Source organism: Triticum dicoccoides, chromosome 2B, assembly GCF_002162155.2.
Source record: "Triticum dicoccoides isolate Atlit2015 ecotype Zavitan chromosome 2B, WEW_v2.0, whole genome shotgun sequence".
Classification (NCBI taxonomy): domain Eukaryota; kingdom Viridiplantae; phylum Streptophyta; class Magnoliopsida; order Poales; family Poaceae; genus Triticum; species Triticum dicoccoides.
Genome location: NC_041383.1, coordinates 548,529,797 through 548,548,809, shown reverse-complemented (window position 1 = coordinate 548,548,809; position 19,013 = coordinate 548,529,797). Strand labels below are relative to the sequence as shown.

The 19,013-nt window shown below is 45.6% G+C and overlaps 1 protein-coding gene across 1 annotated transcript; it reads right to left on the bottom strand.

The window, feature by feature from the left end:
- Positions 1-833: 833 nt before the first annotated feature.
- LOC119367991 (probable cysteine desulfurase) lies at positions 834-3,988 on the bottom strand. Its single transcript, XM_037633358.1, has 4 exons — positions 3,231-3,988; positions 2,031-2,232; positions 1,419-1,898; positions 834-1,323 (listed from the first exon to the last, which is right to left on the bottom strand). Exons 1-4 carry the CDS (start codon positions 3,986-3,988, stop codon positions 913-915), a joined length of 1,851 nt encoding a protein of 616 aa, XP_037489255.1. The 3' UTR covers positions 834-912.
- Between the last annotated feature and the right edge of the window lie 15,025 nt (positions 3,989-19,013).

Here is a 19,013-nt window from a genome sequence, read left to right as displayed (position 1 = left end):
TTTTGCCGGAAAAACTTCACGTTCTGTCATTCTGTACCTGCAGCAGTGTCACATTCATAATTCATATTGCATTTGCCTGGCAGAGGGGTGCGCAGATAGCGTCCGCCATAGTGCCGTTCCTGGTAACCAAGGAACGTAAGCTGTCAGGGCGACGCTCCGTTGCTACACCCCTTTCGCTGTGCACCGGAATTTATTTCGTGGATGCACCGTTCCAGGTCCATTCCGGCAAGGGGAGTGCAATTAATTTGTTCGTGTCGCTGTTCACTTATCTTAAACCGACGTGCACGCTTATCTACCAACGTATCATGTTTGACCATTCAGTAGATCGACCAGTCGTCATAATCAGATATGCAAAATCTGATTTCGTTAGCCTTCGAGCATGAAGTGCCATTCTTAGGTCGCGATCATTTCACACCGGTAATTAATCGAGCTGCCAGTTGGCACAACTATCATTATTTGTCCAGAGTCTGGAAGCAAAACAGTTAAATCAGCTTGTACAACAGAGTGTAGATTGAGGACATCATTTACTATGTGCAGTGTAGTTAGCCGACATAAAATTATGTTGCCCCGCAAAATGGTAAAATGGTACGCCGTAAGATAGAAAATCTCGAGTTACCATGTGAAATACACCCAAACACAGCCTTTTACTTATCTTATTATAAAAAGCAAAAAAAAGTATGGCCTTTTCTAGTTTTACAATGAGAAATAAATAGACCAGCACATACAAAATTGTTCTGATATAGAAAACAACGTTTTCATAAATTGGCATCCATCTTATTTACACATTTATTTTCTAGTGTGTTAAAGGGCAGCTTATCACCGCAACTTGGGCTAATGCTCGGACATCAAGAATAAACTAACAGTGGTAACCGGCGAGATGCTCTACCAAAGTTACATTATGTATCTATAGTTCTATATATGGAAAAGAACTAAGTCAGGGTCTACCCCTTTTGGAATGCTAGCAATCTGATTACTAATATCCGGCATGGATAGTGCAATTTTCTTGGCACTCTCTAAGTAGCTCTCGAACTTCTTATGATTGACCTCAGGCTTGTCCATCTTATCTGCAAGCTTTGGCTGTTCATTTTCGTGCTTCAATGGTTCTATTCCAAGAGACAATTCCTCCCTCATGAGGTGGTACTTGACTGCCTGTTTCCGAAAGTTCCAGTTGCCAGCGATCCAGTCGAATTTGTACAAAGGGAGCAAGCGGTGTCCGTATGTCGCTATGAACTCGATGGCCGAAAGGATGAATTTAAACTCCTCTGTGGAGAGGTAGTAACTAAAGCTCAACCTGGTCCATCCTGGCTTCAGTCCACTGTAACCCTGAAATTTTTGTGATGGCAAATAGTAACATTAGTACCTTGTACTAAAACAAGCAAGCTGGCTGTTTTGACCATTCATTCTAAAGTTTGTGATACCTCAAGGACAGCCGACCGAATGCGAAGTGAGAGCTCGTCATCGACATCAAGCAAGATGTGACCATAGGGACCTGCACAAGCACAACCTCCCCTCGCCTGGATGCCAAAAAGATCGTTCAAAAGCCTAGTCACAAAACGACCGTGGAGGGGTAGTTGCTTGCGTCTCATCGTCTCCAATGATTTATCACAACTAGGCTCACCAAAATCATCAAATGGCTTCTTCGTCACTATCACTGATGGGTAGATTAGGAATGAGAAGATTGGTAGACGATGAACACTTGTGTTGCCTAGCACCCTAACGTTTGGATTATGGGCAAGCCTTTCCATTGCCACCTCTGAGAACACTCGCTCACGAAGGTCCATCGTGTCATAACCAACATACTCCTTCACCCAAAATGCAAGTGATGCACGAATCTTTTGTAATATCGGCGGTGTGCCAGCATCCTCCCGCTCCTCGATATCATTGTAGTACAATGTATCCTGCACATATCATACCATTAGTTATTTATATTATTATTTATGGTAATACCGCGAACTATTTATGGCACACAACACAAATACCGCACATATCACACGAAGTACTTGACACTGATACTTAATTTGTTTGCCCACCTCCTCATTGAAGCCATTGACATAGGCCACTGTGCCACCTCCGCATGTCGATGGAGGCTGAGAATTGAGCCTATACAGGGATTTGTTCATCAAAAGGATGCCCGGCGTGCCAGGCCCCCCGACAAATTTGTGAGGGCTCAAGAAAACGGCGTCGTACCCATCGACTTCACCAGACTTCATATCAATCTTGACATAGGGTCCACTGCACAAAGGAGGATAGTAATTTAAGTTTCTGGACGTAGTTTGTTGGTTAACACATAAAATAGTATTGTTTCAAAAAAAAAAACACATAAAATAGTAGACATTAAATGAAGCACCAGTTGGAATGCCGACAAGTTAGAAATTCAACATCGTAAGACAATAGGATATGGAATGTTTCCAAGGGGTCTGTAAAGTCAAAATATTTTGTTGTCATGGTGCTCTAATGTAATTATTAACTGGGCTTTTTACCAGCTAATTTCCACCTCTGGTACTAAAAAAATCAGCTTGCTCCAACACGCAAGCAACATTGACCATGTAGTCACAGTTGATCTTGCATTTGCCAAGTATATAAATCAGCACATAACATAAGTCAATGTGAGATCATGTCTGAACTAGTGTTTGGATCAGTTCGGGTGCTGTCGTGTGCGTGTCATTCCCATTATTTTAATGCAAAAAGGAGTAGAAAAAAGTTGCTATAGTGCTGACAAGGCTAGTGTGACCAACGTTCAAGAACCTTGCAGGTCATTGATTGTTACATCAGCTGTTTCTTTTTGAGTTGTTTATTTTCTTGTTATGTATGATGCAGAAACAAACAGCAATTTTGAATTAAAAAAAAGTAGGACTTCCCTAGAAAAACGGTGGTAATTTCTTCTGTGGTTATCTTTGATTTTTTATTTATTTTGATATTTGGTAGTAGGTTCGACAATAACAACACATGAACTATGTAGTTTTGAAAGAAATGGAGTTTTTAGGCTTTGAACAGAAATAGGTAGTAAAGGAAGGGCTTGTTTTGTAGTAGAAAATATTACTCTATGTAGGAGCAGAAAAGAACATATAGTATACTAACATTTTGTAAGAGCTTAATAAGACCAACTATGGTCGTTAGCTTATTCATAAGAGAGAATGGAAATCAGATTGTCAAATCCATGCAGGTCACATGCGATCCACGAAAAGGAGTGCTAAGGAAGCAAGTATCAGTGTATCACAGGTGTTACTCACCTCGCGGCGAAGTCGAAGCACGCGAACGCGCCGTGGTGGTGCAGAACGCGGGCGATCTCGCGCGTGTCCGTCATGACGCCAGTGACGTTGCTGCACGCCGAGAAGGACCCCAGCATCGGCCGGTCCGCGTACTCTGGCGACCCGAGCGCCCGGCGGAGCGCGGCCACGTCCACGAGTCCGTCAGCGTCGACGCCGATCTCGACCACCTCCGCCAGGCTCCGCCGCCACGACAGAAGGTTGGAGTGGTGCTCGTACGGCCCGACGAAGACCACCCAGCGCTCCTCGGCGCGCAGCTGCGCCGAGAGCCGGTCGCGCATCTCGACGGATGGCAGCGCCACGCCGATGACCTCCTGCAGGCGCTTGATGGCCGCCGTGGTGCCGGCGCCGCAGAAGAGCAGCGCGTCGCCGGGGCCGGCGCCCATGCAGCGCTTGATGTAGCGCGCCGCCTTGTGCACCAGCCGCGTCGTCTTGCTCCCGACGTGGCTGTCCTCCGTGTGCGTGTTCCCGTAGAACGGGAGGACCTCCTTCACGAGGTAGTCCTCGATGTAGCTCAGGCTCCGGCCCGACGCCGTCTGGTCGGCGTAGGTCAGCGCGCGGCGCCCGAACGGCGTGTCGAACTCGACATCCTTGCCGATGAGCTGCGACCGGAGCCACTCCACCTTGTCGTCCGCTGCCGCCGCGCCCTTCTCCGACTTGGCCGTGACGCCGAGAAGGCTCAGCAGGGTGGCGCTCATGGCGCCCTCCACCGCGTGATCCATGGACGCCGCAGCTTTCGCCAGAGACGGCATTGAGTCTCCTTAGCAGGCTAGCGGAGTTGGCGATGGAGCGGTGGTATTAGTGGCAAATGGTGATGGACAAGATCTTCTCGGCAATCAATGCTAGTATATGGGAAATGGTTTTGATGTGTATCGCTGGCAAGGGCGCGCACGTATATATAGCCACCGCTAGCTTCACGTGGAAAATAATCGCATGCAACTATGCAAGTGCACACATGAGTTGAAGGTGTTGAACGGTGTGAAGGACGGAACACGACATGGGCGAGGGAGTATTTTTCAATATATAATGCTTGGTCAAACGAAATTGCTTCCTGTGGAACAACTATACTCGTGTGTTTTAGTAGTACCATTGATTGGCATTGCATCTAGCTATATCTAGCTAAGAAAATTTTCATCTATTTTACAACGTGCGGCATTCTTTCCAACTCATGTGGGGGGTTTCCTATGAAACGCCACTGGCAACAACCAATCATTTTATTTTTGAGTTTTCTTCTTGAGTTGGAACCAATCATATTCCTTTTCTTTGGAACATTGTACACTTGAAGTCGCTTACATACACGAGCATACACTCATCCATATGAACGCACGCACACACACCTTATTCCTATGAGCATCTCCGAAAGATTGCTGGCATGTCATCTTGAGATGGCGAAGTCGCCACAGACGCCTTTGTCGTCGATGGGAACGTCTCCTCCCATTGAACGCACATCGTCTGAAATAAATCCAGAAAAAAGTGAGCCCCAATGTCAAGTCTAGGACTTGAACTCTGCTGGACTGGGAATACCATTGTCCCCCTAACCATTCAATCACAGATTGATTCACAAACTAATCATATTCTTGACTTGTATTTCTTTTTCTTTAAATATCATATACTAATTGAGCAATACTTTCTATTGTCCAAAGAAAGCTGGTAAATTCATTGATTGGATTATTTTTAATACAAGGTACAAGGCGTGACAACATGGAGAAAAGGGAAAAGGAAAGAGAGAAAGCGGGCCTACGAAACATAACCCGGGCCAAATGGGATTATCACACCAGCCATTTTCGAGTGTAAAACTCCTACAAATGCACGCATGCAAGAGGTAGTTCGAGCTTGTGGTAGACATGCCAAGTCTACTTTCTACAATGTTCTATTCACATATTTGCTAACACATATCTCTGTCTTTCAAGCCCCTAGGTGGTTGGTCGTGAGAGGTCGTGTATGGACAGTTGATCGCCTGACTAAGCGAGGACCTCCAGACCATGATTTTTGCTGCTTCTGTAATGCGGTTCAGGAAACTGCACACTATCTGTTTTGGGGCTGCAGTGTAATCTCAATTTTATGGAGTTTGGCCCTTAATTGGGTCAGGCTGATCGAACTTTAGAAGAGTAGTGGCAAGATGCTAGAGCTAGAGTTCAAGGAATCAAAAGAAACTCCCTGAACACCTTGGTGTTGTTGGTCACTTGGAGCATATGGCGGGAGAGGAATGGTAGGGTTTTTGAGAATTCTCACATACCAATGATGAAGATCTTTGATCAAGTTATTGTTGATGCCAAGCTACGGGCAGAAGCGAGCATGGGTCATTTTGTTCTCCACTAGTTGTTGCTTCTAGTTTTGGTCATTTGTTGTAGGCTTGGTATGTTGCTTTAGTCTTGAGTTTATGGTTGTTTGGATGTTGTAAGCTGGATCATGTGGATAGGTGGGCGGTTGTATTTTTTCTCTCTATCTTAATATTATACGTGCAGTCCTCTGCATGATTAAAAAAAGCCTCTAGGTGGTTGTCTCTTTGATCTATAAGATCACATATAGTATGCTACTCTTTCTGTATGAAAATATAATGGTGTACATGCTCTTGTGGAAAAGTGTACCGTGTCAAGGGAAAAAACATGCTACTAATTAGTTTTTTTGCGAGTAAAAGAGAGTTTTATTCCATAGAATTAGGGTTGCAATCCGCTAACACAAGATCATGAGTGAAAGGGGGGCACATTGCAACCAACAGGCGGTGCTACATGTCGTACAAGCATAATTAGCAAGACAACGTCAAGCCCCGCACCAACTGATCCTTCCTCTTGGCAAAATGGTCCATCGACTGACAAAACGAGCCAATTCACTGATGGTGGCACCCAAGGAGGATTCGGCGGCCGGTCCTTACCCTGCTGAGCCTGGACAGAGACATCCACAGGAGCCTTTTCTCTAATAATATATTTTGTAGTCAGAAGTTGAGCATAACGGATAGAGCTGAGGTAGCTGCATAAGAAAATTTTCTCCATTGTGTAGGTGCCAGATCCTCAATATGAGCATAATAATCACGTCTCGCACATCAGACGGGTACATGGATAGAAGATGTACTAACCATTCCTCTCCAGTGTTAATGGCCATACTTTCGCCATAGTCCCAAAGACGTGCTGCAGTATTGCATGTTATTAACACGTGGAATTCATCTTCCTCCTCCATGTCACGCAACAGGCATGTAGCGCGCCGAGCAAGTTTTTTTTTTAAACCGGGCATTATCCCTTTTCATTACCGCGACATAACGGAAATATACCAATGTCCAGAGAATGAGGCGCGCCGAGCAAGTTGCCCGCGGCGCATGCATGCATATGTAGCTAGACCCCCGGAGACAACCTTCCGTGCCATAACCCATATCCGGTGAGCCACGGAGGCTTGCTAGATCAAGTTCTAGACTTTCCTGTTGCCACCAGGGCAAGAACTAGAAGATGCTAGCGCAACAGAAAGTTCACGCGACTAATCTGTTTGTTTGCTTGCTATAAGCCGTAGATATCCAAAGTAGCGGTCAAAGGTTTACCAGTCAATATCTAAAACTCATTTGTTGCCGCTAGTTGCAGGAATGAAGAAGATTCGTTGTTTTAATGCCTCCCATCAGCTCAAAGTATGGACGAACGTACGTTGCCGGCACAAACGTGCAGAACTGGTTCACGCCCACAGCCACAGCTACATGAAAATAACAGGTTTTCTAGCTATACCGACCCCGCGAAGAGAAGACTTCTGAACAAAAGACTTGACACCGAAATTATCTAAAGTTCTTTACACCGACTTTGGGTTTACCGTACGTGTCGGTTTGCACCGAGTCCATGTAATTAATGCTTGCCTCACCAACCTAGGATTAAAATTCTTCCGAGTGCCGTTCAAATGTTCAAACATGAAAACGAATACCTGGCCGTAGGTGAAACCGTATCATGCATGTGATCAACCACGCCGACTCACATGTTTCAGACTTTTTTTGGTTCGAATTCTACCAATTAACTTCAAGACCAGAAAAAGGATATGGCCTGTGTGTCTTCCTCTTTTACTATCTCGTGTAGTACAACTGTATAGATCTTTTTTTGCAGGGTAGTACAACTGTATAGATTCGTATATAGTAGATGCATCATTCTACCTTGTCTGCACACTATTCACCCCAGTTTGTCATGGTTGCTAGTGCTGTGGACGACTTCGTATGCCATGGGAACGTATCCGGTGTATCTGTGCTTGTGGTGCTACCGGTGCACCGGCCTTCCTAGCACATTTTAAAATGTAAAAAAGCGAGCATATTCACTCAACATCAATGTTTGTTTTCGTAAAATTTCAAATCAAAATTCGAAACATCTCAAGATATAAAAATGATAAATTTGACATCAGTGTGATAATGGACCAAATCTAAAGCCCAACTTATATTGCATACTATTCAGTGTTAGATTGTCATTTTTGTATCTCGAGCAATGCTTTGAATTTTAATTTTGTGACAACAAACATTGATGTTGTGTGAATGTGCTCAATTGTTTTAACATTTTTTAGAAATTTTTAAAATGTACTACGGCGTATATATGTTTCTTCCCGTGATCAGATGTTCATGCTATTAAATTTAAGTTTATGGCAATTTTTCATATGCACTATGGATTTCCCTTGCGACAATTAACTTACTTTGTTGTTGCCCGCCACTATCAACCGGTCTGTTGATTTAGTGTCAAAACATGTAGAGAAAAGACCTCAGAACTGACACAGAGTATTGAGTGCATGTTTCTTGCACATGCTAGAAATTAGATGCATGCAGACCTTACTAAGTGCAGTTATTTGTTGTTGGTGCAACTCTTTCAGCTACATGACGTGTCCATTAACTATGAGATGTTTGTGACGGTGTTGTTAATATAAAGATCTTTCAACTCAGTCTTTCGGAGATGCTCATTGTTAGACTATGTATAGCTTCTGTATTTGTGTACGTATATTGTACCTATTGTAACACACTCATTATATATATGAGATAAGCCACCTCTAGAAGGTTGAGCTGGTTCCCCCAAAATATTGTCTTACATGGTAACAGACCTAATTTCGATCCACGCTTCCGCAAAACCCTAAACCCGCCGCCACCCCCCTCCACTGCGCCGCCGCCGCCACCAGATCGCGCCGCCGCCGCCATGTCGGGTGCTGCAGCCTCCAGCTCCTCCTCTGCTGGGTTTCTCCCGGCCTCCCTCGCCGCCCTCCTCTCGCTCCCGCTAGACTCGGCCACGCCGCCGCAGCTCGGGACAAGGAGCGTTGGCTCGGTGTTCTCCAACAACTCGCCGGGGCTTGCGCTGACGGTTCATACGTCTAGCGCCGCTTCGTCCGCTCCGTCGTCCGGCATCATCGCGCCTCTGGCCGTCGCGCCCGAGGCCACCTCGTCGGCTGTCACGGCGGGTCTCATGCCATCTGCACCTCAGGCGGGAGTCACTTCGGCAGCGCCCGTTGCCTCTCTCTACGGGGCATACTCGCCGCCGCCGCCCGCGGGTTCCAACCCCGCGGCCCCGCCTGCGCCGCACGCTCCTGGCGTATACGCCTCCGGCAGGTGCCTCCTTGGGATCGTTGCCTCCACCGTTTCACTTCGGCAACCTCATCACCGTCAAGCTCTCGTCCGACAATTATATCTTCTGGCGTGCGCAAGTTCTTCCGCTCCTTGGGAGCCACTACTTGCTTGGCTACGTCGACGACACTTTTCCTTGCCCTCCTGCGCTGGTGGACAACGTGAACGGTCCGGTTTACAACCCGGCACACCGTGTCTGGACGGGGCAGGACCAGGCGAATCTCTCCTCCATCCAGATTTCGCTCACTCCGGCTGTTGCTGGGCTCATCGTCTTCGCGAAGACTTCCCACGAGGCTTGGACCATCCTTGAGCGCTCCTTTGCTTCACAGTCACAAGCCAGGGTCAGTGCCCATCGTCGCGAGCTTGACGCCTGCGAGAAGCTTGATTCCACGGCAACGGAGTTCTACAACAAGGTCAAGGCTCTAGCTAATACACTCACATCCATTGGACAGCCGCTTACAAACTCTGAGTTCAACTCCTTCATTGTAAACGGCCTCGACGAAGAGTATGATGGTTTGGTTGAGATCATTAATGAGCGCGGCAACACGACTCCCATGATGGCGCATGAGGTCTACTCTCGACTTCTCCTCACTGAGCAGCGCGTTGAGGTGCGCCGCGCCAACCGCAACCGCGGTGCCGCCTCCGCCAACGCGGCCTACAGAGGCGGCCGCCCCTCCAGCGGTGCTCAGTCCTCCACCTCGGGAAAGGGGCCCGCGTCGCTGCCTCCGGCCTCAACCACCCCCACTCTGACCCTACCTGGTGATGGGGGTCGACGGGTCTGCCAGCTCTGTGGTCTTGATGGGCATTGGGCCTCCAAGTGCCATCGACGTTTTCAGAAGAGTTTCCTCGGTCTCGGCAACGATGGCAAGGATACGCGCAACACTGCGCGACAGGTGGCTATGGCCGACCGCTCGGCGCCGCAAAAGCCTCAAGGCCATACTCAGTCTTACTCCATTGATCCGCACTGGTACATGGACTCTGGGGTGACGGAGCATCTGACGAATGAGATGGGGAAGCTTCATCCTCGCGAGCCCTATCATGGTTCCGATAAGATCCACACCGCCAACGGAGCAGGTATGCACATCTCTCATATTGGTCAAGCATCCCTTCTTACTAGTCATGCCACTAGGAGGCTTCAGCTTCGTGATGTTCTTAGAGTACCATCTGTGACACATAATCTCCTTTCAGTTCCTAAACTCACTTATGACAATAATGTGTTTTGTGAATTTCACCCGTTTGATCTTTTTATTAAGGATCGGGACACGAGGGACGTTCTTCTTAGTGGGCGTCTCTACCAGGGCCTTCATCGTCTGGAGCATCCTGGAGTCTCTCGGGTTTTCAGTGGAGTTCGCGCCTCGTCGTCACAGTGGCATGCTCGTCTTGATCATCCTTCCACACCTATCTTTCGTCATGTTTTGCATTGTCATGAGCTTCCTAGTGTCTCTAGTAATAATGATGTAGCAGTGTGTGATGCTTGTCAGCAGGGGAAGAGTTATCAACTTCCTTTTTCGGAGTCTACTCGTGAGGTGAAACATCCTTTAGAACTTGTTTTTTCGGATGTATGGGGCCCTGCCCAAACTTCTGTCAGTGGTCATAACTATTATATTAGCTTTGTGGATGCTTACAGTCGCTTTATCTGGCTCTATCTTATTAAGCGTAAATCTGATGCGTTTGATATTGTTGTTCAGTTTCAAAAACATGTTGAACGTCTTCTCAAGCATAAAATTGTTCATGTTCAGTCGGACTGGGGTGGTGAGTATCGCAACCTCAATTCCTTCTTCCACTCGCTTGGGATTGCTCATTGTTTAGCATGTCCACATACTCATTAACAAAACGATTCCGTCGAACGTAAGCATCGTCACATTGTCGAGACTGGTCTCACTCTTTTGGCCCATGCATCGGTTCCCTTTCGGTTCTGGAGTGATGCTTTTACCACTGCATGCTTTCTTATCAATCGTACTCCCACACATGTTCTTAACATGAAGACTCCTATTGAACTTCTCCTTAATGAACAACCTGACTATACTTTTTTTAAAGTATTTGGGTGTGCTTGTTGGCCGCATCTTCGACCCTATAACAAACGCAAGCTAGAATTTAGGTCCAAAAAGTGTGTCTTCCTGGACTATAGTTCCCTTCATAAAGGTTACAAATGTCTTCATGTTCCCACTAATCGTGTCTACATTTCTCGGGATGTCGTGTTTGATGAGCTAGTTTTTCCGTTTGCCAACCTTCCTGTCTTCACAGATGCCTCTCCGTCCATGCCTTCATCCTCTCCTGCCTCTGACCAATTTGATGATGTTGCATACTCTCCTGTGCTATTACCTAACCATGGTGCAGGAACCGGACGTGGAGCTCTCTTGGAGCTGTTGGAGGATTCACCATCATCACCGCCGCCTTCTGATATGCACGTCGATCGCACTACGACATTGCATGGCATCGATCCGTGTGCCCATGCACGGTCGCCAGACGAGCTCGTCGCGCCGGTCTCGTCCACCGCTCGGCCTGCTACGCCCGCGTCCTCCGCGTCTCCAGCAGCTCGGCCTGCTACGCCGGACTCGCCTGCGGCTCGGCCCGCGACACCGGTCTCGCTTGTGGCTCGGCCCGCTACGCCGGTCTCGCCCGCGGCTCGGTCCGTGACGCCGGCGTCGCCGGCGGCTCAGCCTGCCTCGTCGGCATCGCCCGTGGGCCGGCCTGCTACGCCGACCGCGCCCGTGGCTCCCGCGTCTGGCTCCTCATCGCCTGAGCTCTCCACGTCTAGTCTCTCGCCGGCTGACTCGTCTTCATCAACGTCATCCAGCCCATTGCCAGCTGCTCCATCGACCTCGGTGGCTCCTGTGTTATGACCACATACACGCAGTCGCAGTGGCATTTTTTGACCCAAGGAACGTAAGGATGGTACTGTTGCTTGGTTGGCTGCTTGTCTGGCTACTGCTGTTGCGGATCCGTCTTCTGAGCCCCGCTCACATCAGGCTGCCATGCGCGTTCCTCATTGGCGAGAGGCTATGGAGCAGGAGTTCCATGCTCTTCTTCGCAACAAGACATGGACTCTTGTTCCTCCACCACCACGGGTTAATATTATTGACTCCAAATGGGTGTTCAAAGTGAAGAAGCATTCAGATGGATCTATTGAGCGTTACAAAGCGCACCTTGTTGCTAGAGGATTTTGGTAGCGCTATGGTCTTGACTACGAGGACACCTTCAGTCCAGTCGTCAAGCCTACCACCATTCGGCTTCTTCTTTCTCTTGCTGTTACTCGTGGTTGGTCACTTCGTCAACTTGATGTGCAGAATGCCTTTCTCCATGGATTCTTGGAGGAAGAGGTTTATATGCGATAGCCACCTGGTTTTTCTGATCCTGACCATCCTGACCATATCTGTCGTCTCACCAAAACGCTCTATGGTTTGAAGCAAGCTCCTCGTGCCTGGCATGCCCGCCTTGCCTCTGCTCTTCGTGCTCATGGGTTTGTGTCGTCCACTGCTGACTCCTCATTATTCCTTCCACAGAAGTCAGAAGTCACTATATATCTTTTGGTTTATGTCGATGATATTATTCTTGTCAGTTCTTCTCGGTATGCTGCTGATGCTCTTGTTCGCTCTCTTGGTGCTGATTTTGCTGTCAAAGATCTTGGGAAGCTTCACTACTTTCTTGGAGTTGAGGTCACTTCTCGTGTTGATGGTCTTGTTCTGACGCAGAAGAAGTATTCCTTGGATTTGTTGCAGCGAGCTGGCATGCTGAAGTGCAAACCGACTACCACACCCATGTCGTCTACTGACAAGATCACTGCTGTTGATGGTGAGCTTCTGTCTTCTGCGGATGCCACAGAGTACAGGAGTATTGTTGGTGGGCTTCAGTACTTGACGATCACGAGACCAAATATCTCTTATGCTGTTAACAGGGTTTGTCAGTATCTTCAGGCTCCTCGAGACACTCATTGGGCTCCTGTTAAGCGCATTTTGCGTTATGTTCAGTTCACGGTGTCTTTTGGGATGCATATTCGGCCGACTTCCTCTCGGGTTCTTTCGGCCTACTCTGATGCAGATTGGGCTGGCAGCCCAGATGACAGGCGATCCACGGGGGGTTATGCTGTGTTCTTTGGCTCTAACTTGATCGCTTGGAGTGCTCGGAAACAGGGTACTGTATCACGTAGTAGTATTGAAGCTGAGTATAAGGCTGTGGCTAATGCTACTGCAGAGATCATCTGGGTGCAGTCTTTGCTTCAGGAGTTGGGTATGTCTCAACCTCAGCCTCCTATCCTTTGGTGTGATAACATCGGTGCTACATACCTTTCTGCAAATCCGGTATTTCATGCCCGAACGAAACACATTGAAGTTGACTATCACTTTGTACGGGAACGTGTGTCGCAGAAGCAACTCCAGATCAAGTTCATCTCTTCTAAGAATCAACTTGCAGACATCTTCACTAAGCCTTTGCCTCTACCACAGTTTGAGGCCTGTAGGCGCAATCTTACCCTTCTCAATTCTTTAGAAAGTGGCTAAGATTGAGGGAGAGTGTTAGACTATGTATAGCTTATGTATTTGTGTATGTATATTGTACCTATTGTAACACACTCATTATATATATGAGATAAGCCATCCCTAGAGGGTTGAGCTGGTTCCCCCAAAATATTGTCTTACACTCATAAAGATAAAATAATGTGTATATGTATTCATGAGGATGAGTGTATGTCGTGCATGTGGTCGTTTATAAGCGCAGGGGCACCTAAAGAAAAACAAGAGAAAACTTTGGTACTCCCTCCGTTTCATAATGTAGTGCGCCCGCGCTTTCCGAGATTCAAGTTTAACCGTAAATATAACCGACTCCGGTGGTCAAACTTGAATCTCGGGAAGCGCGGGCGCACTACATTGTGGTATGGAGGGAGTATGTATATATGCGACCAGAACTGGCTCGCTTTTACTACTAGGTCGGTGCTTATTCCAGATGCGTCTTCTCTGAGTTGAAATTTGTTTTCCATTTCGTTTAATCAACAAAGACCAAGTTCTAGGAGCGCCTAGTCTTTCCGAGAGAAAAGTGAGTCAAGTCAACAGTTTAGGGATGAGAAATAGTCTTTTACCAAATATTTAGTATATGAGCTCAACCAGCCCGGTCTCGTCACCGTCGACCGCCGTGGCCAGTCTTGACAGCCACGGTCGGTGCATGCGGCAGCGCGGCCACTTGAAGGAGCGCGCACGAAGGACGACCTAAACGTGCGGTTGCGGATTAGCTACGGCGCGTGGTTTTGGTAAATTCGACTTCCGGAGTCACGTGCACGTGCATGGCGTGCATGACCACGTACGGTTGTCAAAAGCTTAAGCTGCTGGTTTTGACGACGATATCAACTGCTGGTTTTGACGACGATATCAGCTTTGATCGACGGAGTCGACGGAGAAAACGAAACGATCGTCGCCACAGGAGCGCGTGGTTTCGTTTAGTCCTGATCAATTTGACAAGGCGCGGGTACCAGTCGTGTTTTTAGGACCGCAATATCGGAGCGCCTTTCTCAGTGAATACCATGATGCAAATATTAAAATTGTCATGGTGTGTATTTTCTTTGTCAAAACAAAAACACACAAAAATAAAATCGCCGTGATTAGAAAGTTATAATTGCCGTGCATTAAAAAAATAGATTTACCATGCTACAGATGGGAAAAAGCCATGTTCTTAATAGGAAAAAATTCTATGCTCTTAGATAATAAATTTTTCATGATATAAATATTAAAATTGCCACACTTTATATTTCTCGTTGTGAAAACAAATCGCATAGAAGCAAAAAAATAAATCAAATTGGCACGCCATTAAAAATAAATTTACCATGCTATAGATAAAAAATGCCATGATCTTTTAATAATTAAAATGACATGCTCTTAACAATAAAGAAATTTCACGATCTTAATAGTTAAATTCTATGCTCATAATAAAAAAAGGCGCGATCTTAGTACAAATGTCATGTTATTTTTACAAAATTTCCATGGCAATTTATTAAAAAAAACCATGGTTTCAGAACACTTCTCTCTATTTTTCCCGCGGGAAAAACAAACAGTTTCAACATAGGACAAAAAATTCTTTTGTTATTATGAAAATTAAGTGTAAATTTGTCATGTGTAACACAACTAAATTATAATATTTTCCACAATAAAATTTCCATAACATTAAACATAATGTCATGATACAAATATTAAAATTGCCATGATGTGCGTTTTCTTTGTCAAAACCAAACACACACAAACTAGATTGTAGTGATTCAAAAATTAAAATTTCCATGCATTTAAAAATATATTTACCATGCTATAGATAATAAAATGCATTGCTCTTAATTGTAAAAATACCATGCTCTTAAGTAACAAAATTGCCATGATGCAAAAACTAAAATTGCCATACTATGTATTTCTTGTTGTAAAAAATCACAAAAAGAAAAAATTGCCGTGAATCAAAAAGTAAAATTGGCATGTCATTAAAAATAAATTCAGTGTGCTATAGATAAGAAATGATGATATTTTAATAAAAAATTTCATGTTAACAATAAAAAATGCCATGATCTTGATAATAATGTTGCCATGCTCTTAATAATAAAAATTTCACGCTCTTACAAAATATGGCATGTTACTTTTACAAAAATGCCATGCAATTTACAAAATAGTTGTCATGGTTTTCAAAACACTTCTCTCTTCTTTTTGCCAGGGCTAAAGCAAATAATTTCAAAACATGGCAAAAAGCTTTGGCAAAAAATTATCTATAAAAACATGGCAAACAATATCCAAAACTGCCCTATTTTTGGAGAAACGGACAAAAGTTGCCATGGCATCAAAATCATAATTTTCCATGAAACATCAAAAAAAAATCAAGGGTCATGGTAATTTCAGTGATTGGGATATGCTAGTTTTATTGTAGGCGCAAAATGGCACATTGTATTGTATGTGCCATGTTAGTTTCATTTGCCATTTCTCTACAAATGTTTGTTCAAAATATGTAAATAAATTATTTTTCAATTTTTGAAAACAGTCATTGCATTTTCAATAACTGACACCTAAACAAGAGCAAAACCAAGAAAAAACGCTCCATCTAGAAGAAACAGGCGAACCCAAGTGACATGCCCATGGCGTGCCTTGTGCGCCACCAAGGCCTCTCATATGTTAAGCGTTTGTTATTGTTTCCGTTATCGAGCACTGTACTCTTTTGGGCTTCAAATATTCTTCTCCATTTACTCCATTCACTTATAGAGTTGCACGGTCATATTTTAGAAAGAGTGTGTGAACATTTTTAAATTACATGAATATTTTTATCCACATGTGGAAAAATGTGTGAACATTATGTGAATACTTTATACAAATTATAAATGTAGAAATATGTGAACATCATATAGAAAAAGTTAAATTTTATAATAATTATTAATTTTTAAATTGAAAAACTTTCTAAAATAAATAAATATTTTGGAGTATTTTTAGGAATGCATGAACATTTTTCAAAATAGGTGATAATTTTATTCAAAAATCTTGAACATCGAAAAAAATACTCAGGAATATTTCCAAAATAAAGAAAAATATAAATGAATAGAAAATAAATAAAATGGAAAAGGAACAACAGGAAGAAAGCTAGTGGAATAAAATGGAAAGAAAGACTAGAAAATATCAACCCGATACAAAACAGAAGAAACCTGTTAAAAACACTACCAATAATCAGGGAAAGTCAGTGGCCTCTCTCCTTCCCGTTGGGCCCGGCATACGAAGCCATCCCTCGAGATTGCTGACGGTGTCTCGAACTAGGGGGTACTCACCACTTCGTCTCCCGATCAGTTGGATTGGACCGAGGACCCCCTAGCCGTTTGCTCACGGGCAAGTTCGTACAACCGATGTATACACGAGGAAGATTCCACAAGGCTTGGTGATCAAGACAAGGACTCCTCTCCACCAGCGTATTCGACTAGGACTCTTGTTATTCTGGGCCTCTGGTACATTATTTAAGCAGAGGCCAGGCTAGTCGATAGGGGATTATGGCATTACTCATCATACCTCTAGGGTTTCGACCACAACATATGATCTTGAGGTAGATCAACTCTGTAATCATACACATGAAATACAATCAAAAGCAACATGTAGGGTATTATCTCTTCGAGAGAGCCCGAAGCTGGGTAAAATCCCGTGTCCATGTTACCATCGATCCTAAGACACGCAGCTTAGAACCCCTTACCCGAGATCTGCCGGTTTTGACACCGACAATGGTGCTTTCATTGAGAGTTCCGTTGTGTGGTCGCCAAAAGGATCAATGGCTTGCCTGCAGATCAGCTGCGACGTTGGTGTCTTCGTCGCCGCCTTGACTGGTCACCTTGGCTTGACCGAGGACTGTGCCCTACCTCCAATCATCATGTTCGGACGAGGACCTTCATCAACATCAACTCCGATCTCTATCAAGATCATGGAGGAATCATGCATGGAGCTCGGGAGCTCAACGTCAACATTGCCCTCGGGCGACCGTGTTGTTTTTCCGAACAGCTAACTTGTAGCCGCTACCGCCACCTTCTCAAGCATCGCTTTGACGATTCCTTCGGTGGAATTATGCAGAATTGAGTCTACAACAACACTGTAAAATTTCATCGCGTTCCGATGGAGCCATCACCGCCGGTCTCCGATATACCAGAGCCCCATCGAATCTAGATGGGAATCTGGACGAGTTTGGAGCGTGGTGTCCAGCATCTAGCTCGGGCGTCCTTTGGAAGATCCAACTGTTGATAGGCTGCGGAATTCCTATATCTACCACCCCTCAAAATTTCAGTTCGATCCGACCATCCAAACTCCGGGAACCTTCTGATTAGTGCATCACTTTTTAGATCTGTTTTCTGCGCGAGAACGAATCCGAGCCGAGTTCAACTTTTTTATGAACGGGATTTTGGACATCTTTTTTGAAAGAAGTTTTGTATGGGGTATTGTGTTTTGTTCTCAAACACATCCCGCTAATTTTAAATTCTTTTCCAATATGGTCTTCACCATCGCGCCGGTGTCAAACCAGCCGGACAACGTTGCTCCACGGCTGCTGACCTGCGCTAGACACGTCGTCACTTTGTTGAGCCGAGCTCAACTTCTTCGGATCATCATCTCGGCAAGCCGAACAAGAGTTCGGCATCGCGAAGGATAAATCATCACCAACATTGCCGCCCTACGGATTACACGGAGTGGGCACATCGGCATCGCCGCATGGTCACCTCATCAAGCCGGCATTGACCACGTCACGAGTTACGACCTACATCGGCATGGCCTCACCACTACTTCTTTGAGCCGATGTCCATCACGTCGAACTACTTCAACACCTCGGCTGACATGGCAGCTGCAACGTCTCCTTACCGACCTGCTCCATCACCTCGTCTGGACCCGGGGCTTCATCATCCCTTCATCAACCTACTCCGAAGACTTCGGCGTCGTCAGCCGACCAACTTTGTCACGTTAGCTGGACTGGGGGCTTTGCCTCGGCGAGCCAACCTTACCAGCATCGCCATGCCGTGGCTTCACCGCCCATCAGGCAATGGGTGTGCGGATCGAGTCCCAATTTTGGAAGTCACTTTTCTTCGGACTGCTACAACAAATAAATTAGGTGCTATTAATCCTAGCAATTTTTGCTTGTTTGGGTTTATTTTTCCCAAGGAATTATTACTCTGGTTTGTTCCATCATCTGTACACAGGTCTATCAAATGGCGGTCGCATTAACGATGGTCGCGTGGTGGTTCGGTCAGTTTCTGTACATAGTTCGGCGAATGCCGCATCCGGAACTCAGACCAATCTGTGAATTTAGGCTTACCGCATCACGCCGATGCCCTGCATTGACATTGACTTCGGCGCCAGGCCACATATCTTTAAATAAATTAATTACGCGAGGATTTTTATATATTTATATTATTATTATTGGCCTGCACTATTTTACATGTGCAGGTAATGGACTTCGACTGAGTCACGTGGTCTCTTCGGCAAGCCGACGCCGTTGTCCCAATCGGCGTAAATCGGCTCGTGTGATCACCTTGTTGGTCATGTTGCCATACCGTTCGGTTGCCTCGGGGACTTCGGCATCACCAAGAAAGCTCTACCTCATCGAGTGTTAGGCGCACATGCCATATTTCTTTTATTACTCACTTTGCATAAATTATTTATTATGCAACAATTTTTTTGTTATTACTATTATCTCCAGTTTGCACTATTTTTTGTGCACAGGTAAAT